Below are 27,534 nucleotides of genomic sequence, written 5' to 3'. Positions count from 1 at the left end.
CCAGAAGCCCAGAAGCTCCAGAGAAGCCACAACCTTCTTGCAGAAAGGGGCACATCACCCCGCAGGAGTGTGCCGAGGCTCTGCTGCTCCTCCAGACCTTGCTGGAGCTGTGCCTGCACAACTCTAGTCTCACAGTGCTCCCCCCATTTCACCCCTGCTGGGTAGATGCCCGCCCACGACTGATGTCCTGATGTCATCTGGTGGCAGGGTATATCTGGAGGACAAAGGACACCTCGAGGCTCTTTCTACACAGGCTGGAGGACGGGAGTTGAATGATTTGCAAGAGGAGCCCTTGGCACTGTAAGTGTTCTCCAGGAGCTCAAAACAATAGTAAGGGGGGCAGGGGGATGAAAAAGGAACTGTCTGCAAAACCCAGGAGAGAGAAAAGTCCAGATAAAACTCAATGGGGAAAAAAATTGGATGTTTGTGTTTGGAGAGCGTGAACAGATCCAGTAGCTAGGAGAAGGAGTTGTGATTCTTGCATCGTTGTTTTCTGTTTCCTCTATCACTAGGGCAGGTGCTGCTGCAGTGCTTTGTCTCAAAGCACCCTGGCTGTACGAGCAGGGACTGCTCAGTTCCTAGTGCTTGGCACCCCTCCGTTGGGGCTCCCTGGATCTCCCTTGGCTGAACCTGCATGTGAGCAGCACTGGGGGGCTGCCAAGGAGCAGCTGGGACAGGCAGCTGGTGTTCCTGCCCCAGCACCCAGCCGCACATGCAGGGCACATCAATGAGGAATTTATAACATGATGTCGTACCTCTGCCGTTACTTGAATCCCTTCTTTCAACTGGGATAGTCTTTCCAGTGATCCCCATTTGGGAGTATCATTCTACTGGAGATGAGTTTCTGTCTCTTCGAGTGCATCCTCTTTCACCTGTTCTTGGTCTTAAAACTGCTGATAGAATGAAGCATTTGAAATCCTGTGTAAGACAGGAGAGCAGAAAGGGCTGAACCTGCATGGGCTTTTTCCCATCACTGTGATTAGCCACCTCAAGCAGTTAAGACTGGGGCCATGAGACTCCTCAAAGGCATTGGATTCAATACTCCCTGACGAAAACCTGAAAGGATGATGCTAATGGCTCTCCCGAGGCCAAGATCTGAACATGCAAGAAACCCATAAAAATAATGTGAGCACAAGGATGTTTCCTCCTGGTTTCTCTCTATCCACAGAAGAGTATCTACATGGAGGGCCACAGGTTATGGAGGTCTTATGTCTGACACCCTGAGGCAGTGTAAGACAAGTGCACATGGCAGAATCTGTAAGCTTTGGAGAGGGGGAGATGAGTTCCTACACCAAAACGGTCTGAAGAAGATCAACTGAGGCATCTACATTATCTGCCAGGGACATTTTCCACGGAGAGTCAGAGATTAAGGATGGGGCAGATTAAAGAGTCAGCATTTGTCAGTAATATTCAAGCCCCTTTAAATTAAAACTAAAAGAAGGATGATTAACCTGGCCAACAACCCCGGGGTGGGATTTCTGACGCAACTGAGATAAGCCCATTAATGCGTATTAGGTATAATTAGCATTCAGATGCAAGCAAAGCTCTTACCTAGAGGATTAAGCCCTTGACTGAGCAGAAATGCTGTCAGGGGCAATTAGGTAACACCCCATCAGAGGAGGGAGCAGAGGAAGTGCATGGCAGAGGATCTTACACATCAACAGTCTTTGCATCCACAGCCATCAGGCGTTGCCCAGGAGCTGCGTGCTGGTGCTGGCAGAACCAAAGAGCCCTGGCAGAGCAGGAAGCACTGGAAGGAGGCAGCATAGCACTTGCAGAGATCTAGAGGAGACTCAAAACTTTTGTCAAGCCACCTGTTTGATCTGGTATCAAGGACTATCCAAGTAACCAGGTACAGTAAGACGAAAGGTCGTGAAATTCCCATGGGAAGAAGCTGCTGTTGGTATTTCTTTCATATCTGTGATTGTGGGGTGCTTGTCTGGCTGTGTGTAGGGGCAGTTTGTTCCCAAGGTGTGGGAACTGGAGCAGGTTCCATGCTGTGGGGCAGGGCCCACTCCAGCCTGAATGGAGAATTCTTTTATGATGGCAAGCAAGTCCCACCAGCTCCATGGTGGGAAGGGATCATGATTTCACCAGCAAGAGGAAAGTTGTTATGCGGCATTAAGGTTGCTTTCCATCCTCTGTCATTTTTTAGTGCTGCATGGAGAGAATAGAAGTAGAGCGGGATTAGTACGGAAAAAGTTAGAATTGTCCCTAATGTTAGAAATGTACCTAACTAAAAGATTCATTTAGTGCTCTTTATTGAATTCATGAAGGTGAGAGAGGATGAAGCAGATTTGGGCAGATCCTTTTTCCTACCAAATCCTGGGATATTGAATATCTGGTAGATGGATACAACTACTTCAGACTGGGGCAAAAAGAAATTTCAAGGGCTGACTCTTTCCATTATCTATTTCTCTATTGAGTGAAGTCAGGGGCAAAATGTACACTCAAGGACTTAAGAGGTTTTGACCCTCGAAGACGTGTCTGTGGTTAAGGTAATGTGCCAGTGCACAGCAGAGGTCATTGAAGCAGGGCAGGAATTCAGTTGGAGACGGAGCTCAAATGCATCTTTCAAGTTTTGGATGTCAGTCCTAAGGGATGAAAATCTGTTAGCTGGTTTGTTTTTTCTGTTGTACTTTTGGGAGTAGCCCTTGAGAAGGGTGCCAAATAACTTGGATGTCAGATTAACATTGTGGAAGTTAAATTGAAAGTGAATGCATGTGCCTTTTAGTTCAGGAGGGGGGTCTAGCACTGAGACAGAAAACATAATGATCAGAATTGCACCTGAAACAGAGACATAATAATAGCCTTTGGCGCATTAGCAGACATGCTATGGAGCAGTTTTCTGATGCAAAGCATTTTGGGCAGTATCATCTGAATTCCTCCCATCCTGAGTTACAAAGAGGAATCAAATTCTGTCTTTTTTTTTGGAGGAAAAATGCCTTCATCTCTCAGTTTGACCCTAAAAATCTGTGAGTCAAAAGATTTCATCTCTCCTCCTAGCAGTGCAGGCCAGGTCATACCTATCCCTACACTTCCATTCTCATTCTGTAAAAGGAGAAGGTGACAGTGTTTGCATGTCCTGACACCAATCTGTGAGGAAAAAGAAAAAGCTGTAAATACTGGGCAGCAGTTCAGGCACTGCAGAGATGGCAGCCAAATAAGTAACTTCCATGGTTTGATCTGATCCCTGTGTTTGTGGGCACAGTGTGTGCTTAGGAAGCGTTGTGTTACACGCGGGGGAATAGCATCTGTGCATACTTCAGCTTCAGACACAACCATCTGCTGCTCCATTTGGGGCTGCTGGAACCTGTCCAGTCTCCTGCTTGGGATATTACAGCTGAGACAGAAGCCTGACCACAAGTGAGAGAAGAACTAGCCTGCCTCTAGGTGCTATCATTTAGAACCATCCTACTGCCACCACAGATGGAAAGATGTTCTGGGTGAAGTATTTCCAGGCTGCCACAGATACAGAAATATGGCTCTTCACCTTGCACAGATGTGGAAGTGACACAGGAGGATTGCTCATATTATCTTTCTCCTTGTATATAAGGATTTGTTTTCCAACACACTGGCTATTTCAGGACAAAGGAATGAACTCACTTTAGACTAAGGAAAAAAATCTTTGATGACATTTATAGTTCTGAGATTTAAAGTCCAGAGTATCACGGCAGGTGATGCTGGGGATTAAGCCAGAGTACTATGGTGACCTAATGAGATTAGTCTTTAGAACCAAATCCTGAAGCTAATTCCATCAGCGATTACATCAGCCTGGATGCACAGGGTTGAACACCTGCAGATAAGAGATATATAACAGTCATGGGGAAGAACGTGACTTCAAGGAAGAAAGAAAAAAGCTGCATTTTTTTTTATCCATAAATGCACTTGTTCAGACCATTCTGGCATACTAATTAGCACAAAATTTGATGAAGGGCTGTAAGCTTCCCTTTGGGTACTGATGAGAGTTATTGCTGTCCTCTCTGGGAAGTTAGGAAAAGGCTCAGACTGCATCAGTTCTGCTGTCCAAGACAGAAGACGTGTCTCCCAAACAGAAATTGCTCCCTGATAACTATTTATCCCCTGTGGAGTTTGGCTCATGTACAGTGTGGTGAAGAGGGGTCAGCACATGTAATATAATGCTCAGAAATACCAAAATGGGCACATCCTGGGAAAAGTTACAGGCTTTACTCCTCTAAATCCTGAGAAATTTGCCAAATTAACTTCTGCCTAAAAGATAGTCTCCAGTCCGTTGCCTTAGCCTTTCTGTATAATCTTGCAATGATCTTGTGTTATTTCCCATATGTTTGGTATTGACAAACATTAGGCCTTAATTGCAGCTCTACCCAGACAGGGGACCCATCTGGCCCAGTGTTCCATGTCCATCAGTGTTCTAAAGGAAATGCTTAGGCACAAGTATAAGAATAGGTGAAGTAAATCAAGGTGATTCCCAAGGACAGGGTATTTCTCCAAGCTATACATGCGTCTTCATGGCTCCTTTAGTAGTCAGGTTCTGAACCAGTAAGCAAAAACTTCAGCAATGCTATTCTAAGGCTAGCTAGAAAAAGCACCAGCATTGCCATTAAACTTTCTGTTTTCCCTAAACTGTGGCGCAAGCTTCTGCAGCAACCTGTTTCCAAGAGTGCAACTGTGTTTGAGACAAAAGAAGATGTTAGTCTCCATGACTCTGCAAGACATTGCACCATGGGGTAAATGTCTTTTTTGCCTTAGCACAAGTGTCCTTGTTTTGGCCTCTTAATTCTAGCATGCCGGATGAAAGGCAGCGCTATCCTGCTTAATTTATACGCATTACAATCTTTCTTTATCTTTAATACCATTATCTTTAATCCTGTCACAATTATATTTTTCATAATTCTGTCATCTGACTCCTGATACCTAGAAAAGATAAGCAGAGTGTTGTGTCAGTCCTTGCTGTTATCTTGTAGACAGAGGGATCTGAGAGAGGCACGTGCCTGCTGCACACAGCCCAGCAATGAGCGAGACCCCAGCTGCCAACCTCAACACTGGAGATGCTCCAACTGGTCCCACCACACCACGCAAGGGGCCTCCCAAGTTCAAGCAGAGACAGACAAGGCAGTTCAAGAGCAAGCCCCCCAAAAAAGGAGTAAGAGGGTAAGGGAATTTTGGAAAGAAAAGAAACCGTGCTAGTTGAGTAGCTCCCCACTGCTACATTGTGCTTCTGTGCATTTTCCCTTGGGCAAGGAGCCAGAAGGCTTCCCCCTGTCTCCATGTGCCATCAGCTGTCCAGCCTGGAGCTGCTTCTCTTCTGCTCCCTACCCACAATTCTTCTTCCTTGGCTGGGGGTTTAGGACATCTTCCCTTTCCTTGCTGCTGCCCCAAACTCACTCTTTACCTGCTCCTTTCTCTCCTAGGTTTGGAGATGACATCCCAGGCATGGAGGGGCTGGGCACAGGTAAGCTCTGCAGGGTGTTGTCAGGTCCTGCTTTAGCACCAATGCAGACAAACTTGATCATGGGAGAGGATTCTGGGATGGCGTCTGTCTCCCTGGCCTGTCTGCAGGTGTCAGGGTCACCAGAGAAAACTAGTTCTGCCTCCCCAAGCTGCCACGTTCATGCTTATGCTTACACACACCACATGAAGAAAAGGCCATTTATGTATGCTTCAGCTTCAGACTACTAACATTGGACTGCAGAAATGCTTGTTTGTTTTCTGCTAATACTCTGGCTAAGAATTTCAGCAGCATGAGATTCTCAAAGATATGCTAAGTGCTAAGCTATTAATACCAAAAAATCACAGAAACTAAATCCCAGATGGTTAAGTATTTATGTTGTCATCAGAATCCTAATTTTAAGAATTTTATATACCCATCTGGGATTGAGAAACATGCATTGAATGAGCTATAGCCAGTCAGAACTTTGAAGTATTGATGAAGAGAGAGTTACAGATCCTGAATATTGTAGGCCAAATTATTCAGTAGCTGATCTAAAACTGCACATGTCTTTGAGGAGATCACAGTTTGGCTACAGGTAATTTATAAGAACAGGAGACACCTCATAACTGCAATGAATTTTTACACCACTTTACATAGTCACTGAAGAGACTAGGAACTGCTGGCTTGCTTTTGCTCATAGAGAGAAAGTACACTTATTTAGTTTGGTCTGACAGGTAGTACCAGATTTGAAATGCTCATCTGCCCATTTAACCTTCAAATAGAATCTCATTCTTGTTAATGTTTCCTGAGTAAATCAGCCTTTCCACTAATAAAAAATAAATCCAAGGAGTGCATTGAAAAGAACACATTTGTCATTTTCTCTCTTTTGCAGATATCACCGTGATTTGCCCATGGGAAGCTTTCAGCCATCTGGAACTGCACGAGCTGGCCCAGTTTGGGATCATCTAAGGTGTCAGCATCTCTACTGGTGTCACCTGGTGACTCCACAGATCCCAGCATGGTCTTCACCACCTTTGACACTTACTTTTGGCCCTTGCATCCGCTTGCTTATGGGCAGGGTGGTTTTGTAAGAGCTAGTTATGAGAAACTTAACTTTGCAGATTAATTTGGCAAAGAAGTTATTCAGGACCCTGAGCAGACCTCATGTTCCATGTGATGAAACTACTGAAAAATGTCTTAATGTCTCCCTGCACCATATTCTTTCTTTTCTCACTGTCATAGATCTTCAATGTTTATGGTGATACGGGGAGGCTGTATTTGAACTTTTTCCCTGATTAGCTGAGATATTGTGTGCATGTATGTCCAGACCTAATTAAATCAGCCTATTCTGTTTCCTTCCTTCCCTCCCTTTCTTCAGCTTTTTATATAGAATTTCCATGGGTAGGTCCCCCTGTTATTTGGGCCACCAATTATTTGCTCAGAGTACATCTGTAGAGAACAGCATTAGAGTCACCAGTCCAGACATTAGGCTGTTTTGCCATAGGAGATCCTTCCCCAGGGGCTCACCATAAGGAACGTGCTGCTAAGATTTACCTCATCAGCAAATGGGGAAAAGGGCTTGCAAATGCTGCCTCTGCTGTACTGCCCACAGGCTATGAACCATGAGAGTCTGGCTGTTCTCCTAATGTTAAATGAAAATGTGTGCATCTGAGATCAATAGCTAAGTGAATTAATCCTATTATTCATTCCTTTGTGGTTGCAGTTCCAAAGAAGCAGCACTCCAAATGATGGTGCGTTTCCTCTCCTTTGATGGGAAGCCCCGTGTGACGCTTGTCCTGGTGCCCATACATATTTACATGAGACATTTGCTCACCAGGACATGCTTGCTGTTCATTAAGACAGAGAATTCTTATGATCTGTCACCCGACTGTGCCAGCAGTCCTACCACATCCTGCAGAAAATGGTATTGCAGTAATTGCTCCCTCTTCCCTGTATTTAGAATAGGACAAGTCCTCTTTCACCCTGCCCCACATAAGCAGGAAGGCTTTTCTCTCTTCAGTCCCTGGCAATTTCCAGCCCTGGAGCTTGTTTGGACAAGCAGGCAAACGGTGTCCCCAGAGAGAAGTAACAATAGAGTAAGTGGGGAGGCAGGGGAAGGGTAGGATGTGTACATGCAGGCAAGCACAGAGAGAATCCACTTAACCCCATCGATCTGTGTCTGCTGGTCTCTGGCAGCCTGAGTGCTGCTGAGTGGTGAGGCAACCGTAACCACTTAAATGTTCAGGGCAGGCACCGAGATTCCCTGTGGCCCTGGCATTAAGGAAGGGCTTTTGGCTTGTTTACAGGCAAGGAGCACGTTTGTTGTAGCTACATAATATTCATAAGAGGAGGTGGAATTTTTAATCATTGCCTTTAGCTTAAGAAGCCTCATTGCATAAGAACTGCTTCCCCCTATCTTATATTTCCTATCTGCGCATAGGCACAAGGAATGATTGTGGAGAGGAGAGCAAATCTTGTCTAAACAATCGATCCCCATGCAAAAAGCATTGCTATAAATCCATGGTGGTACCACGGTTATCTGCTACTGCTATTCCAAAAAGAAAAGCTAGTAGTTTTCAGTTAAAATATAGCTTGAGCACCAAAAGCTAAAGGAAATTTATTCCTGTTGGCAGTCCAGCATACAGCTTTTATTATTCAGCACTCCTGCCATTAGACACAGCAGTAAACCATGGAATGGTTCAGAACTGCAGCACTAACGCAGCGCAGAAGTTGTGTACCATTTAGCTAATTGCAACCCACAGCTATTTCCTTGGGCAGAGGCAGTCTGTCCTTTCCACTTACTTCCAATTTCTCCTGCCTTTCTCACCTTTTAATGCTTTTCTTCTTTCCCTAAGTGTTCTTTATGTAAATGACATTTTATTTAGCTTTTACTATAGGGAACTGATCTAATTTTTTTCCAAACTCATGTACTAGTCCTTTCCTTCTGCAGTTAAATGTGAATGTTCCTATGGCAATAGTCTCATGTTCTCTCTCACATTACGCCATCTTGTTACATGTGATCCTTGTTCTACCTTCTCAGTCTGTCCTCTTCTCTCTGGGAAAAGACCCATTAGATCCAGTTTTTAATCCTTCAAGCTGGCTGCCTCTATTACAATTGAGTTTTCCTTTTATAAGCTTTTTTAAGCAGGACAAAAACAAGAGAAGGAAATTTTAATTAGTCCTTTTCCTCCCTTTTCATCCCAGATCTTGGGAGAACAGTCCACAGACAGTGAGATACTTTGTCAGAAAATAGTGGGGTAAAAGAAAAATTCTCTTTAGTCCAGGGACTGAAGTTTTAGCAAATCAGAAGGTCCTGGTGTAGTTCCACATCTGAATGCCATAGCCCCAGCTCCCATCAGAGAACTACTCCATTCTCCTTCCTAGAAAAGTCCAACAGGAATGCACACATAACCCAGCTCTCATGCCTGGCTGATGAGCTGTATCAGAAGATGGATGTTTTGAGCCAACACAGTTTATTAGTCATTTTAAAAATAATTTCTATTCATTAATAGGGATTGCATTCATTCCTTTACTTGTAAGGAATTTTGAGGCTTAGAAAAAGAGTCTTAAAACACACTCGTTATTGTTTTGTCTGAGGTTCTGAGTTTTTTCTAATGAGCCATAATTCCTGAAACTTCCATTTTTCAGTAAGATATGGCTATGGTGCAAGAAAGAAAATGTGTTAAGGTAGCTTGTTGAAAGACTTCAGTCTATATGCATTGCAATATGTTATTATCTGTTCTTTTATTATAAAAACATGTCAAAAGGAATAAAAATTAATAAAAAATATTTTAAAAATCTTAAGAATGTAGTCTGACTTGTTTAAAACATGTAGCCAGGGAAAGGCAGATGACTTAGCTTTTCCTTCTGAAATCCTTTCCTTTCCTGGGGAAAGCCCTGAAAGTCACTTATCACTTCTCATTACAGAAAAACAGCTATTTATCTCCAAACAATAGGCAATAAAGACTGACTGTGATATCATCTGAGAAGCAGTTTTTTTCCTGCACGATGACTGGTATATTCTCCCAAAAGCGTTGCACATGGTTTCCTTCAGACTGAAATCTTTTGGCCAGTTACATCTACTGCGACTCTGCAAATGAATGTCAGTGTGTTTTCTACCCTATAGCAAAAAATTGCTGAGATGTGAACGCCACTTAGTTCCTTCTCATTGCCATGACTGCAAGACAGAGTTGCAAGCACTCATCTCCTCTTGCTTCTTTCTGTTGCTGAACTTTCTAGGTGTTCATAGAGTTTCAAGATGGTCCAGTGCAATTGCCTTCTTGTGTTAAGCTGTCAAATTTCAATCTTAAAAGTGTTTTCTTTCGTGCCATCTTTGGAGCTTTTTCTTGCAACTCATCACTGAGTGTCCAATTGAAAGTCTTTTGTCTTTGGATGTTCTCTATCCTGTGAGACACAAATATGAGCTACCCAGAACTCCTTTTGTGAGGCCTTTTTATAAACTCCTTCCCAATCACATTTTGAAAGCCAGAAAAACCTCTTCTCACATCGTTATGTCTACTTAAAACTGTAACCAACTTTTGAGTCCCATCCGCACTGACCCCAGTTTCTCACTCTAGTGAGAAAGTTAATTAAACCCAGAGCTCTGCAAGAAGAGAACAATGAACCTTGGGAAAAATGAGAAGCACTCATCTTGCTTCCTTCTACCCCTACCCCCCTCACAATATCTGAATCACCTCAGGAATCTCAGTTAAAAATAAATAAAAATAAAATTAAATTTTAAAAAATTAAACCCCCAAACCCTCAGTGTAAGTTGTATTCTTCTGGAGATCTGAAGAGCACTAGTGCAAAATTACCATCCTCCAAAAGTTTTCAAATCAGCACCTCACTAAGTATCAAGCCACTGTCACACTTTCCTATGGTACTGATCAATAAGGTGTAGGCTAAAAAATATACCCTGACCATATCACTCTGTGTTTTGTAGATCACTTTTCTATTTTATAAATGGGATTTTGAGAGTTAGGTAAATTAAGAGTACCCACCACCTTCAATACTTGATTTTTCAGAGTACTTAACATTTTATCTTGAAGTTTAAAATGCAGCTGTCATTAGTTGTGGTTGCAGCTGAACGTACTCATTAGTGAATCTCATTCTCTCTGAGTCAGATCTCACTCAGATATTAAGATCCAGAGCCTCAGCTTGGAGCTCTGAGGAACAAGAAATATGTATTTTTGAGAGCATTTATGTAATGCTGCGTAGGGTGGGCAGGTTACTCCGGACAACACTCTGTTTCAGCATCACAACACCACTGTGATGCAAATCTAGACAGATTTTGGAAGAAAAAAAAAAAAAAAAAAAAAAGAACATAAGATTATGCAATTAAAATAAAAGATACTATCACATGCTTATAAATGTGCTCAACTCTGGCATTTCTTCATACCAGACTGCTAACTTTGAAACCTTATTCCCAGCCCCCATAGTGCTGTCGGGGCTGTTGAAGCTGGGATCAGCTTCATGTTAGGCACGCACACCTCCAAAGTTTGTCCTGACGGCCCAAGGCAGGGAGCATTTATGGCTTTAAGCTTTTTCCACACCAACTGTGATCCACCTGGAGGGAGTGGGATGGCTGAAGCCTCTGTGTTGGGGGTACATAACGATTGAGTTCTGTCAGTTGCAACTTTCAACTTACCTTTAACATGTGCTCTCACATTTTATGTTGTTCCTCTTCTTGAAGTTTAGCATAATTGTGGTGAGAATTTTGGTCATTGCTGCTCCTGCTAGGTGAAAAGAATACCTTCTCTATCAAGACCTTCAGGAATTTTCGAACTTTCTTGCCTCTGGCATTTTTCTGAGGGCCTCTCACATTCCCAAGGCTGTAAATGAAGTGGCTGAACACAGCAATCACCAGCACATATTCAACATACAACAGACTGTCCAGATGTCAGAGCAGACAAGGGATATGACAGAAATAGATGAACTACATTACCCGATGAAGAGTAGGACTTTGGACAGAGGGACACTGGAAATGAAGAATGCTTCTGGTACCCTGAGACCTTGGTCAGTACAGGAAAAGTCCATAGGAAGGAAAGATACCTTCAAGAACATGAAGAACATAGAGAAGGAATGTGGTGAAGCCCCAGAAAGCTGTTTGCCAAAGGTGTACACTGGGCTTTGCCCTGTGGTCAGTGCCAGGCAGGGAGGGTATAGCAGCTGGCCAAGGAGCACTTGCAGGAATTCTGAACCTGTTCTGATACTGAAGAAGAGCATCTACACAAGGAATAAATAATTTATAAAGCAAGCTGGACTTGGTCCCTTACAAGATACCTTGCTCTGGCAGTGGCTGCACAACTATCCAGGAAGGAAGAGAGCTTAGAGAAAGACATATCAAAGTGTGGGAGCTGCACACCTTGATGTGTTTTACCACCACATTGACCTTGTAATCATGGGTGGCAGAGTAGGTAAGCAGGAATAACATCAATGGGAGAATCTATGTATTTTGCTATTAATTAGAAGACAATAAACCTCTTTTTTATTTCCCCTCACTTCTGGACAGGACACCAAAAGGAGCAACAGATAGAAATCCCAAGATCATTAAAACCCACACAATAGAGGGCTGCTCGAATACATCTCTTGAAAGTATGACCTAGACAGGTTTACAGGGGCTGTAGAGGGGCAAACAGGCTGTAGGCAGATGGAAGGCAAGGCCAGTTCCTCATCCTTAGAGGTTTCGGCCCTACCAGTGACCTGAGGCACAAACTCTCATTGCTTGATCATAACACCACATTGATTTCTCTAAGCACAAGGAGAAGGCAAAATCATCTCACAAGAGCTATCTGGATTCAAGCCAACTCAAACCTGTATCATCCAGACAGCTGCTGGCAAGGGCATAGCAATCTTGCATCTGCCTTCACCAGGAAACTGGCTGCCAGTCTGAAAGTAAGGGAAGAAAAACAACAGAAGGTAAAATCATGTGGAAAACAACAAGTTGTATTAGATCTGGCTTTAGCAACTGCAGTTTAACCACAAACATTCTCTGGGATCAAGGTCTTTCCATGCTAGACACTTTCTAAGTACATCACTGTGAACTAATGAATTAGTTATAACCCCGGTCTCCAAGCAAGTGTATTACTCCAGCCTGAGGATACTGAACTTCACTAATAAGGGGTCACTGCAGAGATGCAGCACAGGCAGTCTTGAAAATGTCAGTATATGGCCAGGTCACCCATAACAGCTGGGATGAGGAACACACAGATGGAGAAAGTCCTTTCAAACCTTGAGTTAGATGATCTGTTAAGTACCAGTCTCAGACAAGAACAAAGGAAAAGCAAGTCCATAATTACATTGGAATGAAATATGGTCAGCAAAGGAGGCAATTTTGAACTAAAGCTGTCTGCACTGAAAGATTGCCACAAGGAGCTATATTGTGATAAATTTGAGAAGATCTTAATACCATTGCATTGCCATCCACAAGGCTCCATTCAGTTCTAGGCATTTTGAGGACAGAAGCTGATAAACTGTTTTGTATTTCGAACTCATGTAGAAGGGGGATGAAGAATAAACAAAAAAGAAGAAAGGAGGAGTAAGGACTCCACAGGCATGAGGGAAGCGTGCACAGCCCCCTGAAACAGTCAAGTGGAACCATGATTCCCACCTGGAGGTAGCTGTATGGTATTGATAACAAAGGAGGAAAAATATTAGCAAGGATGAAATAAAGAAAAACTGTGTGAAAATAACATCAAAATACTAAGTAGCTGTTACCAAGAAGTCCTAACAAATACCTTCGTTGGGAAAACATGGGCCCCATGTTTTGAGAGCCGTCCCAAAGAACTGTGAAGGCTCTGATACTCAGTACCTTTGTGACTGTTGTAGGGAGCATCCAAGAATCCCCTGCAAAGAACATCGGGTACAGAGCACGTGTAGCTCCTGCAGGAGTCATGGCAGTCACTCCAGGCCACCTCCATTGCCAATGTCTCTCAAGCTATTAACTAGTGATGTATAGAAAGTAAGTCTGCTTTTCATATGAAATTCACGCTTGGCCATTACAATATCAAAGCTAAATATGTAAAAAGCTCTGCTTAGCAGCCATCTGTAAGCTTCTGATAACAAGACACAAAGTAACATGAGGGGTTCTCAGCTGCTGAAAAATTAATAAAAAAAAAAAAAACAGCAAAAATCTAAAGCTCAAAACAAAGAGCATGGAAGCACACAAGACGTTTTCAGTTCAATCTTCAGTGAGAACTGCTTCTTTGGAAAATACAGTAAGATTTTCATTCTACATCCTACCATTAGTGCCAGATTTCTCACTTTGGAAGGCACAACATGCACCTCATTGTGTAATACAAAGATATGTAATTTTTTTCTTTGGTTCAGTCAGGAGCCATTTCCCTGAAATGTGGAATAAAGCTTTGAAGCTTTATCCCAGCCATGTAAACTTTTTGCCTTCATTCACAGTAATGCCTAATCCCATTTTTATCTTAATAAGCTCTTTAGAAGGTGGCAGGCACTCTCTTCTTTCAGTTTCTGTGCTTGCGCTTCTCGGTTTGCTCTGTGTGGAAGCCCTCTTGCTTCTCCCTTTTCCCAGCAAGCAAAGATGGTACTGCAGCAATTTTCCTGCCTTTTCCAGCACCAGATGAGATTCTGCTACAGTTTCAGTTTTCCATGTCTGCAGCAGCAAGAGCAAAGTCCTTGCTGGCTATTTGATACTTTTCCAGGTCAGAGCTGTCGAGAACTAAACGCTCTGTTTTGCAGAGAGAACACTGCTTGCTGCTGTGAAGCAGAAAGTCATGCAGAGGCTAGAACGTTTGCAGAGAAGGACAAGGGTGTTGGGGAAGGATGTGGAATACAAGCCCAGTGAGGAGGTGCTGAGGGAGCTTTACCAGAAAAACTGCAGCTCGAGAGGGACATTCAGGCTGACTTGCAGAACTGCCTACATGACAGTGCTCAGCACAAGGGCTGTTTCCCTGCCAAACATCGCCTCCAGCTGCCGAGTGCTTCAGACACTGCAGTAATTATAATATCCTATAGCAATAAGGCACACAACTTTATTCCTTGAATTAATGCCAGGATTCCCTTTGGAGTTTTTGCATTTACTTCCACAAGGTTTAGATCAGGTCAACCTCCAAAAAAAAAAAAAAAAACCCAACCTGCTCCAAACCAGTTAACTGCTTGATTGAAATGGCTTTATGAGTTTATTTTCTCTTACAATAACTTTTCTATGTATATAAAATCTGCACTCATAAGAATTCCAGATCTTCAAGCAGCATTTAACAAAATAATTAACTACCCTCATGCCAAGATACTGTTGATAAATTCCGCAGGAAGTAATATTTCCTTACCCTCACTACCCCCGCCCAAGGCTGATATGGTGATTGATCATGAGAAGCTTGAAGGATTTGGGTGCCTACTCTCAGAGGAACATTATTTCTTGATGTCTCTAAATGAGCTAATTATCAACTGGATTCCCAAGTTCCTTCAGACAAAAATGATAGAGACAAATTTAATATGAACTAAATTGCAAACAGGAGGAAATTGTTGCTAGTTATAATTACTTAGTTACAGAGGAAATTTTAAATCACTTCTTTCAAAGGTCTGAGAAAAGTCAAACTCTGGGAAGCACTCGGAATTTCTCTCTGAACCTCAAATGAATGTCCCAAGTATTCCAAATAGTACAAATCTTCTGGCTTGTTTTCAAACTGTAATTGTGGCTAGGAGCTACATAACAAAATCTATTCTCTGCCCTTCCCATGTCTTCACTTTGACTTTACTTAAAAATGAGAAATCTGTATCATAGCCTCTTCAGTTCCTTGAGTTTTGTGACAAGACACTGAATGTACAGAGAGGATAAATCATTCCAAAGCTTGGACACAAATCCAAATCAAGGGGGTTGCTGCTCACTGACTAGGTTAGAGAAAGTGACCTCTTTGGCTGCTCCAATTGTCAAATAAAATACAGTTCACAGTGATTTAGACTTGCACATATTGTCTCTGCTTGCAGCAAGCTCAGAGCACAAGAGCAACTCATTGCTGCAGCTCAGCTTCTGAACAGTACTCAGTAACCCAAAACAGCTTAGTTATGTTTCATCAGAGGTCCTTGATCCCTGTTTAGTTTACTGAAGAGATGGCAAAAAGGCCATTTGATCAGATCCAAATTTGTCTTCATGGGAACATATTTCTGATAGGAGGTGAGTCTTTCTTACATGCAGCAGAAAAGTAAAATCATATCTGGTGGCTGGTTTGGCAAAGTCAGGTAAGAGCCACATTGCTCATTTCTCACAGAGGCAATAATGAAACTCAGAAACAACTTTCCACATTATTTGTGCCTTGTAAGTCTTCAAACCAAGAGTGCGTGACTGGAAGGTGGATAGGGTAACATCTACGGCTCAAGCATTTCAGAGCTCTTGCGCAGGACCACTGGAGAAGCATTCAAGTCAGAACGGTACAGGATGTCATGAGGATGATACCAGCTGTGTTTGACAGTCGAATACCCATGCTTACCCACTGGTGCACAGGTAGGATCTCATGAGCAAGAACTGTGTTTGAATGCAATAACCTGTATACTCATACTAAAGCATTGGGAAGAATGGAGATTGGCATGTCTGTTAAACTAATGCCACTAGGCCAAACACAGGCATTGCAAAATTTCTAGCCTATTGCTATAGAACAGGCAAAATAGGTCTTCATTGCTGCTTGCTGTGTGTCTAATTTAAATGAGAAATATGCAGAAAAGCACAGGAGATAAAAGTCTCTACCAAATCAGAAAAAAGTCCCTCAGACCCAGTACTTTGTTTCCAGCTGTAACCAGTAATGGTTGCAACGGACAAGACATAAATTACATATATAACAGCATGTCACTAACATATCTAGTAGCTTCCAGTGATTTGCACTCAAGGACATCCTGAGCCAGAGATTATGTATTTGTGTACAATACCACTTGGTAAATTATTCCTTCATGATGTAATAGGGACAGTTTCTGAACTTATAGAAACCTTTACTGTCTATGGTACCCTTAGTAAAGGAGTTCACACAATAAACCCTCATACCTAAAAAAAGAAATAAATAGGTCTGTGCCCTTTACTCTCTCAGAATGCATAAAAACCCCCACCACATTTCACTTGAAACTACCTGCAAGTTTCCTCAATGCCTTGGAAAAGACAAGAGTACTATATTGACAAAAGTAACCTATTCCTATTACTTTTGGTGCTCCCAATAAGAGGATGTTGTGGTCTTTCATTTTTTGGCCAGTGGTAATCCACTGCAAATGCTGGGTTCCAATTTAGAATATTGCTACTTGAAAACTATTAAAACTTCATATTATTTCTTACCTAGAGAGGTCAGGACACTTTCTGGATTTAAATCCAGTTACAAAATGCAGGGGGAGGGTGGTTTTTTCTTTTAAGTCAGTGTTAATTAGGAGCAGCATTTAAAGAATTCAGATAGGACGAGGTGAAGATAAGCAGAAGTTACTGGAAGTTGGTTAAGTAAATTTCCTGTGGGCAGATGAAATAATCTTTACAATTACTGTGTTCTAGCAGTAGTTTCAAGATTAAAAAAATACACTTCACAGCCATTCTTGACACACAGGATCAGAACAACAACTGCTGAAAATTGACCATGTTCCCATAAGTCACCGTACATGTACTGCAGCTGGTCACAAGACCAGCTTTCTGGGTCCTTGGGAGAAGCTCAGGTGGTCTTGTGTGCTTGTTTCAAGGAACTGTGTTTTCTTCCAGCAAGTAGTCTTTTTCCACATTTTGTTTTTGAGGCATCACCATTCCAAGTGTCAACCTCCAGCTTCTCCAGAGTGTTGGCAGCTGATCCCAACAGTAAAACCCATCTAGGCTCATAGAAACAATGGGACTGAGGGCTTTACTGTGGAATGAGACAAAGTTCTTAGCCTTAATTAAATAATTAGCAAGCAGGAATATTTTAGAGAAGATGAGGTAGCTGTTGGTTTAATATTTTAGCCATGTATGGCAAGCCAGAGGAGACTGCCTCATGTTCACTAATATCTTAACTGAGTATGTTACATTCTATGGGTTACTAAAAGCAAAGTTAAGGTGGGGAATTATTGCCTCAGAAAAGGTGGCAGGACACACCTAGGACAGAAATTGGGTGATTAACCCAGCAGGTGCTGTAGGTAGGTGATTAATCCAGCAGGTAGGGCCCACACTTGATATAGCAGAAGCAGAGGGAGAAGTGCAGATTCCCAAGGGATTCTAAACAGAGAGATGCTACTAATTTATTCATAGCAAATAAGGTTTCGTTAACAAGAGGGTATCCAGGACACCCTTTTCCCTCAGAGCAGAGTCCAACAGCAGAAGCAAGGCCATGCCTTGGATTTGCAGTCAGTAGTAGAATGCATAGTCTGTGACAAGAGCTCTTGTTCCAGTGCTAGAGGCAGCAAGGCTGCAGGTGTGGGAGGGGGCACCCTCCCCAGTCATCTTTCCCCATGCTCTGTACTCAACCGCCTCCTTTAAGCTCCCTTTGGAGCATGGTGACAGTGGCTGCCAAACATGTCCTGCTCTCATGGGGGTCCTGATGTGCTTGTACTGGTTCTGCCTGCTGTTCCTCCAAGGGTTACTGTGCCTGGCTTCCTCTCTGCACATAGTGTTGGATGCCCAGCTCATGGCCATGCCAGACTTCAGGAGATGTCAACACACGTCCTAATTGACAATGCAGCCTTGTATGGTTAAACAGTAATGTCTGTGGTGTATTGTGAGAACCGGAGCTATAAATATGGAAAATAAGGGTGACTTTGGTATGTTTCCCGACTTGAATTTTTATTGGACTTTTTAGAGCCAGAAATATCAGAAAGCTTCTTTAATGACAATGGCATTCTTTAAGAGTCTCTGCAAAAACTGAGCCCTAAAACCTCTGCCCTACCAGCTCATGCTTCTCAGGACTTGAGGTAAAGTCATTCTGAGTGAGGCTGTGCCAAGTGAAGACCCTTCTGAGCTTCCCATTTCTGACTCTGAAACGCATGGAAATTCCCCATCCATAGAAACATTTAGAATTTTTTCCAAAGCTGATGGGAGACGAATCTTAGGATGAGTAGTACCTGACATTGAATGCAGAGCATAGGGAGCCCAGCTGCCTCCCACAACCCACCCTATCATGCAGGAGGGGGGCAATACCATAGTACCTGGGGCCAGGAGCAGCACAGAGGGGTCCAGGATGCTCATCCACAATGATGTCTTTGTATCTCAGGATAAATTCTCCCTACATGGAAGTATTTTCTAGAGTAGGAAAATGAGTAGTAAGCCCCTCCCCAGGTGCTGGGATGGGCTTGCTTGGAAAAATGCAGTGTCATAACATGAGTTTTATATTTTGGCTGCTGCTGCATAAATAAGAACTTTCTCTTACTGGAAGCAAAGACAATGGTTTGTTGGGTTTTTTTTTTTCATATTTTGTATCTCTAACACTATCAAGTATTATCCAAGTTCTCCATAACTGCAGAAGGAAACAACTGCTGGGTCCTGGTTTAGACCACAGAAAGTCATAGTCATGACATTGAATTATACAAGCACAGAGGTACAAATAGCTTGTTTTTATTTATTTTGTTTTCTGAAATCTATAAAAATAAACATCTTCAAGGCTATGAGACTTTGCCAAAAGCTAAAAATATAACTGAAGAAGAGAGTAACAGCCACAGACTGTTCCTAACCCAAATTTAACATTAAAAAAACCCCAACCTAACCACAGCAGAGGAATCCTAACCAGTGTTTTTTACTCTACAATCTCACTTACCTCTCATGTCATAAAAAAAAATTTTTGCATGCGAAAAGGAATTAAGAATATAACTCATTATCATACTCTAAATGTCACTTAGCCCTTTTGTTGTCTATCAGGTTCTTTTTGCCATACATTCTCTTCTGTCTTGACCTAAACCCACACCTTCTGTCTCAAATAATCTATTAAAGCATTTGTGAGGCATCACCCTGATTTTTCTGCTGAAGGTCATGCTGTGTCCCAGGAACCTGCAAGACACATGCAAAGAGAATTATTAAATGATTTTCAGTCTGTGGTCTACAGTCTGCAGGGACTTCATGAACTATTTCTAAGGAATCCAGGAAAAACCATCAAGGCAAGCAAGATGCTTGTCACTGTGCTTTGATTTCATGGTCAGTCCATTAGAAAAATTCTTTTAAATCTTTAGGGAAAAGATAGAAGAAATCATCCAAGGTTAGAGGCAGTCTAGAAAAGCCCATGAAGCCACCTAAAGAGCACGAGCTTGTTTCATACATACTAGTTACTGGACTATAAGTGTTTCAACTATCTGAAATGTGAACCTATGGTGATTTTATAGAGCTTCTCAGAATCATTTTGCAGTCCATGCAGAATTCTTCCTGCTGCACCTATTTTCTCAGCAGCATCCATGGCAGATAGCTTAAAGCTAGGGCAGTGGTTTCATTACCTTTTCAGTGCTACTTTATTTGAGCTGTTGTCATTTCAGTGAGCCAAGAGGCTTTGGTTTTATCTTAAAAGTAGGAACACTATTGAATTTTTGTTTTTGCATTATAGATCTGCTATGCTGATTTACACAGCCAGACTCAGATCTTCTTGACTTATTAAGCATCACCAGATCTACTCCATAATGTCCTGATCTGGGTACAGCTATCTTGCAACAGAGAGACTAAAATAACCTCAGTTGTGTTAGTATTTGTCATGTTGTTTGTTTTATCACAGCTCTGTTCAGAGCACAAACAGGCAACAGAGCCTGGTGCAAAAGTTGCAGAGTTAATGCCCAGCAAAATAGTTCTGCCTTGGGAAACAGCCTAACACCTCAGCACAGCAGCCTGGTCAGCTAATTTTCCTGCAGAGAAAAGGAGACACCAGTGAAATTGCTGTGCTGTTCTCTCTCTCTGCTATCTCAGCACAGCACTACTCAGGTATTGCAGCTCTAACTGGAGCTAGCCCAGTATATCTGAGCTATGAAATACTGGACACCCATGTGCTAGTCCAGAAATCACTGAAGGCATGCAGAGTATTTTACACAGACCACATCACCTCTAGGCAACATGTTTCCACAATGAAGTAAATGAGAAAATAACAAAATATTTTTCCATCTCTTGTGCTGTGGAAATGTTAACCCAAGTTCATGGTGTTTAACAGGCTACACAATCAGCATAGCTGATCTCTAAATGCTCCTGCTTATCGGTGCAGTGCCGTAAAATCAGAGCTTGCCATCTGTAGGCATATACTGTCTCTTCACTTTCCCTTCTGTAAAACAAAACTTTTCACGCCCTAAAGCCTCTTCTCCATCAGCTTTTCTTACTTTCCCCTCATTTCTGTGCCATTCTGGAAAGCTGGTCATTGTTCCTCCCAGCACTGGTGTCATATCAGTTCTCATGATCAGCTTGCATTCTACAATTTTGGGGTGTAATCCTGAGCTAAAGAAGACTTCTGTCTGCACTGTATCTTACAGAGGACTTTCTAAGGCACAAGACTCTTCACAACCTGGTAATGCCAGGGCATCCATGTCCTGGATGGCTGAGTATTAAATCAGAGGCGATCTTTACTGCAAGTTACAAACTTAAACTCTGTACCAACACTGAAATTCATCAGCCCTGCTGCCATTGGTCTTCCATCATCCCAGATGGCTATGGGCACAGGGATAGCACTGGGAACAGCAGCAGGGATTAGCCAAAGGGGCGGACAGGGCAGGTAAGGAAGATACGGCAGAGGGGAAAAAGGGGGAGAAATTGTTATCTGGAGCTCATGTTCTGCCCTACATGTGGCCAGCTCTGTGGACATGGCTATGGCAGATTCACAGAACAGGAAGAAATGAGAGGAGCCCCTTTGTTGGTTGGGAGACAGCCCCTACAGCCCCCAGCCCTCTGATGGATATTGGGTTAAGCACCCTCCACACTTCATCTTGCTATGTTTAGTTACACAGGCAGCATGGTACAGGTCTGCAAAGATGGGTTTCATCTCTCCTGGCTTTAGGTATCTATAGCATGACTGCCAAGGGGGATCGAGTCAATAAAACAGCTGGAGCTGAAGGACATATTCATCTAACCAAATACAGGCATCTGCCTCAGCACGAGATGAGTTGTGGTCTAGTCTCAGCAACACAGATTAACTCTTCATGAACCATGAAAAAATCATAAGGTGCATAGCTCAGACAAGGACATGTGCATTTGATTAGAGGTCAGTGCCATACACAGAATCCAAAAATAAAGTAGACTAGAATGCAGTGAGGACCAATCCTGGCAAAACAATGACAGTGATAGTCACACCAACACATAGCTAAGGAATGTGGATAAAAATAAAACCTGTGAGAACAAAATGAATTCTGAAAGCACTACAGTAACCATTGGTTAAATAGCACAATATTTACTGGCATTCCCATAACCTCCAAAAACCTTTAGCAGGGTTCAAACTTTGCTGTGTTAAGCACTGCACAACCATATAATAAAAAGACACTCCCAATCTCTCAAGATCATGTGCAGGAGGAGTAAGATCCATGTGTGCTCACCATCCCTTTTCTATGACTGTTTTTCCCCAACCATTTCCAAAAGTTTCTCAGCATTGTCCATTTCTTTCAAGGGATTGTGTTGGAATACAGTAACATGATTTGGGCAAGCATTTGTGTTAAAACAGCATTGCCTCTGAAAAAGGCATATATTGTTGCTTGCAAACTTTTTGACATTGCAAGGCCAGGTTTCTACCATGACATTTCAGATTTCTTTTTAGGTGATCTCAGGTTGTTTCAACATGTCTCAAGAACTTCAGCCAAGACTTTAAAATGGATTGAAGTTACAAAGAAAAATGTTAGAATTATTCCCCATGTATGTGAAGAGAAGTCTGTATATATACAAGAACCAGAACATTTGGAAATAGGAAAGAAACATATTTACAGACCTCCTTTATATCTCAGTGAAGACAGGAAGGAATTGAAACATTACAAGAGGCTCAAAGCGACTTGTTAAAGAAGGCAGAAAAATAATTTACACATTTTTTTATTCTTTCTATGTAGCAGACTTGAGTTCAGGTGTGCGTCAACTACCCAGCTCCATGTATCTTCAAGAACTCTGATGTCCAGTCTTTAAAATAAAATCTTTTTAAACATTTTTAATCTACATAGAAGATTTGGAATACACAAGGGTTTCTTTGCAGTTGCAAATAAAATCTTCAAAGAAAGCCCAGGAGGCTTATTAAAGTTGGGACTGGGAAAAAAAAATTAAAAAAAAAGAGAAAGAAACCTAAGCATGGACACAAGAATCAGTATTGGCTGCTAGGGATGTGACGCTGTGAGACAGCCTAAGAGAATAAAATCTCTGCAAAGAATAGAAAAGAACAAAGCAGAAATAACTCGATTTAAAGGAGCTTTCTTGACTTGGAGGTTCTCAAATAACCCTAAAAATGCATAGAGGTTCACCAAATCCCTTAAGTGACCCAGTTATATAAGTTGTATATCCAGAGAGTATATTATTTTTATTTAGCTAGAAGTATCTGGAATATATATTCTTAAACAGTCTGCTTTCTGTGAAATGGAGGATGTACCTTTGAGAACTGTGCAATCAAAGGAAAACATGGAATTAAAGTCAGAAATAGGAAAATGTGTCAACGGCTGCATCAGAGAGAAACAAACTAAAGTGTTACTTTCAGTGCAGCATTTTATCCCTTCGTGAGCTATATTATAGCCAAAGGAAAACAGCAAAGAAGAGAATCATCTCAATTCAAGATATGATTTATTTTGAACTTTCTCTGTAGCATGTTCAGCATAACCACGTTTCACTGCACTGCTAAGAATAGTCTTATAGAAACTGAGAGAAACCTAAAGCATGTGTGCATGTTTGCACTGGATGAAAGGCACCTCATACAAACCAAGTCTTCATTTTTGCAACATAAAGTGACATTTAGACTCCTCCTTTGCCTCCAGGGACAGAGTCTTACTGAGTAATGAATAGGTATTTAAATCATTAGCACTGATGAGAAAAACACAAAAGATGGATTTCGTGGAGGAAAAGGCTGTTCAGACTGTTGGTTAGCTCTCAGTAAGCAAATGATCATGAAAGTTGGTTCAATACAGATACCGTTTTGCTGGCTTTAAAATATTTAACTGAATGCTGGAAAGTGTTTGAGCTTTCACATCGGAGCACCACGCCTAAATGAAACTGTTGCTATTTGCAGCACAACAAGCATTTGTACATGGAAATGCAACAAGAAGTGCAGGACTCACCAGAGTTAAATTAACTTTGCAATGTTGTAAGTTGAATGTTGCCTTAATACTAAGTCCTGCTGACACACAATAACCTCACTCAAGCATGATGTGGAACAGATACAAGATAGATAAGTGTTGCCAGCCTTCACACACCTTCCCATAAATTCCATACGTCAAAAAAGGGCGAAATTCTGCCAGAATTCACAGTGAAGTGGTTTACAGACCAATCTCCTGTATCTTTTCTGGTAATTGCAACTCAGACCAAAATGATCCCTGCAGTTCTCTGCCCCAGCAGTCTGACAGAAGCTCTCCTTTCTCTTTTATCTTAGAGCAGAAGCAGCAGAAGTAAAAACTTTAATTTTTTCCCCTCAATACTGTGTGTCAGTGCATATTAATAGGGGTTTGCACATTGCCAGATCACTCTGCAGCACAAGTTTAATCTTGATCACATGTAGGCATATGACTGCATTTCTGTCAAACCAGACAGGGCACATGATGGAGTTTTCAGTGTCTTTTTCTATTAGCACAAAGTTTATGTCAGCCAGGGGAGAATGGATGACACCTGATCTCTCACAAGGCCAAGCAATACGAAGCTAACCCCTTGTATTACTCTGAATGGATCCGAGAGGGCAGAAGGAGTGTACAGGAGGTGAACACTGCAGCGTGGGGCAGGTCAACACTCTGTGCCATCCTGGATGCCACGAGGACAGCCCAAGAAGGAGGAGTGAACGAGCAAGCCAAGGCCTCACATCTGGACACAATCCCAGATGTCAGCTTACGCTGGCAATTTTAAAATGGATTTGAACTTTGCATCCTTGCTTGAGTCCTGGCACACCAGCCCACGGTGCTACTCTTTTCTTGCTTTACCTCACACAAGATTACCTCAGAGAGAAATAATTCGAAAAAATTGTTCTAAAATAGCTCTGCTTGTACAGTGCAAATGTTCCTCCGTAAGGCACAAGGCACACAGGGCGCATTTGCCTCCCTGGGTCGAGAAGCTCAGACACATCTTCTGGCCTTCTCTGACAGACTGCTACCATCTCGTGGCCATTCTAGTTCTCTCTGTTCCGACAGCACCCGAACTCTTTAAAAGCCAGTTCTGTTTTCCCCTGTCCTCTCAGTTGTTCCACTAGAAATAAACGATTCTTTGGGAAAGAAGCAGCAAACCCAAAGAACTTTAGGTGTACTGTGACACTGTAAAAAGAAAAAGATAAGAGAAAAACGTGTCCAAACAATTTTTCATAAAAGATCTATTTACACAAGGATCTGAAAATAGCACCTATCACTTCATTTTGCAAAAGTAAACAAAACTCTTCTAAGGAAATATAATGCAGATCCTTTAAAAACAAATTATTAATTTGTGAAGAACAACTTCTTCAATATAAAACAAAGTTTTAGTACACTCATTGTGAATTCCTGTCATCCTTGATTCACTCAGAAACGAATTAAGACTTAAAGAGAAAAAAATAGTTTGCAATATAAAGCTTAAAAAAACCATTTTCAATCAAGCTACCATCAACACAAGCATTTTTTACCAAGAAAGAATACATAAATTCTCACCAGATTTAACCAAATTTCCTGGGCATTTCAGGCTAACGTTTAGGCTGTGAAGTTCCCCCTGTCAGCAGCAAATTTTGGAGCTCCTGTAAGGGATAATGCTGCACAGTGGACAAGACAGATTTATGACATAGTTTTCATTGGCAGTTCTTCCACTCCAAACTCTGGGCATTCACTCCTGCCTCCTATCCCTGCCCTCTCTGCCTCTCCTGTTCACCTCTCTAAATGAAGGGTAGACTCTAAGCAAAACACTATACCTTACATGATTCTGATTGAGATGACGACTTTTTCAGTATCATGATGATAGAAATAAAATTTGGATAATTGAAATAAGAGCATATGACTCTCTTCTGTTCAGTAAAAAACACACCACTCACAGCCCCTTCTGTGGCCATGTATCCTCTTTGTGACTTGCTTTGGGCAAGGTCCAGGAGGCTGGACCATCATGCCTACCTGCAATTCAGAGAAATCCTGGGGATGTATATTCAGACATAACCAACTTGGACTCCTGTGTTAGCCAAGGAACTCACCACTGGTGCCTCTATAACCAGTGGAGGAAAAGCAGGTCTTCCAGAGAGCAAATCCAAGCAGATCCAAAACTGAGTGCTCTGAATTGTCCCTTATGAATACATACCTTCATGGACAACAGAGGAAGCTGGAGGAGTCCAGCCCATTGGCTTAGGAGGCTGTGACCTTCAACGCCACAGTTACTCCCAAACTCCTGTGCAAATTGACCTTTCTGTTCTATTTGGCCTTCACTGTATAACCCACCAGACTTTCCTGCTCATGCCTCTTCAGACAGCTGCAAAGTACCTGTCTCAGTCACAGGGGCAGGAGTATAATCTAGGCATGGGATAATGGTGGAGTACACGGACTACTGACACTAGGTCTAATTCTTCTGCAGGCCATTAAAAAAAAAAAAAAAAAAAAAAAAAAAAAAAAAAAAAAAAAAAAAAAAAGAGGCAGCTTTTCTCTGAAAATTAACAAAATCAAACTATCCTGCTATGGACTTTCAATTTTATTTTAGTATTCAAATTTAATTGGTTTAGGATGAAGATCCGTCCCAGCTAATTTTTGACAGAAGACAGTCGGCACTGTTCTTGCATATTGAGATGCTTTCAATTTTCCTACATTTTCCCTGTAAAGCCTCAGGATGGAATATAAAGCAAGGGAAAATATATTAGTGATCACATCACTGTGAAGCTCTGAACAAAACTGGAAATTCATCTACTCATACTTAATGGTTCTTGACCTAGGTGAGTACTTTTCTCAGTCTCACCTTGCAGCTCACCTTTAACCACCCATTACCAATCCAGGCATCCCTTGGCATCCCTTACAGTTAGGTATCCACTGCAGTTTAAAAATGGGCTCATCAGTTTTGTGTTAATTCCTTTACTTCTCATATATGATGTCATCTACACTTGAAACCAGATCCTCCAGATGAAAATCTTTTGCTTATTATGGGTTTTTTTCTGTTGTGAAGAGAATTAAGTCTAGAAACCAGGTCCAAAGCAATGAGAATTCTTTTCCTAGCAAAACAAAAACAAAACCAAAAACTACTAGTGGTGCTGGTATCTGATTCAGAACCAAAGCAAAGAAAAAGTTGCACGAAATCAAACTGCTATCTTTTGGCCTGTTATAAGGAGACACTAGGAAGGATAGTGAATGCTTTGAAAGGGGATCCTTTCATATATATGATCCTGTGAGAAGTAATTAACTCTGAGCAGTGTTGCAGTCAGTGCACAGTACCAGCAGTCCCAATCATCCAATTAGTAGATTTTTTCCAAAGCCTTTTCTCTGCCTATCATGTTTTCATTAGAATGGCTTTTCCCAGGTTGGAAGAATTCCTTGCTGACAAGCAAGTAGCCCCCCACCAGCCTCAGATGCCTCTTTGTTACCCCTAAAACATGATTTGTCCAGATGTAGGCCTGCATTTCTACATAGAACTCCTCCTTGTTACTGCTGTCTGCATAAGCCTATGTTTGTACCACACAAAGGCAAACAAAATAAAAGAAATTAGCCATATATGTCAATTAGAGAAATTGCTGTCACAGCTAAATTAAGTGAAACAAAGGTGCAGGCAGATAAAGTTCAGACTTCAGTGTTGAGGTCCTACAGATTCAGCACAAATCTTATGTCCCGTTATTAGCAATGTCAGTACTGTATTTCAGGGCTATAGGGCTAAATAGGAATGTCAGTTAATGACTGATTTTATGCAGTCTGTATAGAAGTCCTTGTGCAAGCCTGTTCTGAGATAGTGAAGACTAAGGCAGTTTGTGTGCTTTATCTATACAACAAATTGCAATTCAGAAATAATAAAAAAATTGGAAATGAACAGAGGTGGGACTGAGACATCTACGCCCTCATTCTGCTACCTTTTTCAGAGTGGATACTCACTACCCCTGAATCATTGTACACGACAACGTTTGGACACAATGCTC

The 27,534-nt window shown here is 41.9% G+C and overlaps 1 protein-coding gene across 1 annotated transcript; it reads left to right on the top strand.

Annotated features, from left to right (window-relative positions):
• Positions 1–262: 262 nt before the first annotated feature.
• PDE6H (phosphodiesterase 6H) lies at positions 263–6,436 on the top strand. Its single transcript, XM_066184608.1, has 4 exons — positions 263–300; positions 4,947–5,133; positions 5,394–5,434; positions 6,306–6,436. Exons 2-4 carry the CDS (start codon positions 4,994–4,996, stop codon positions 6,380–6,382), a joined length of 258 nt encoding a protein of 85 aa, XP_066040705.1. The 5' UTR covers positions 263–300; positions 4,947–4,993; the 3' UTR covers positions 6,383–6,436.
• Positions 6,437–27,534: the final 21,098 nt, after the last annotated feature.

The sequence above is a fragment of the Chamaea fasciata genome, unplaced genomic scaffold, assembly GCF_029207755.1.
Source record: "Chamaea fasciata isolate MVZ Bird 193981 ecotype frontalis unplaced genomic scaffold, bChaFas1.0.hap1 SCAF_5, whole genome shotgun sequence".
Classification (NCBI taxonomy): Eukaryota; Metazoa; Chordata; class Aves; order Passeriformes; family Sylviidae; genus Chamaea; species Chamaea fasciata.
Note: the sequence above shows the minus strand (reverse complement) of the source record. Positions and strands in the feature narration are given on the sequence as shown.

Coding starts and splice junctions, on each gene's coding strand:
- PDE6H (XM_066184608.1), top strand. CDS start 4,994: ATGAGCGAGACCCCAGCTGCCAACCTCAACACTGGAGATGCTCCAACT. Junction 5,134..5,393: donor CCCAAAAAAGGAGTAAGAGG/GTAAGGGAATTT, acceptor TTTCTCTCCTAG/GTTTGGAGATGACATCCCAG. Junction 5,435..6,305: donor CATGGAGGGGCTGGGCACAG/GTAAGCTCTGCA, acceptor TCTCTTTTGCAG/ATATCACCGTGATTTGCCCA.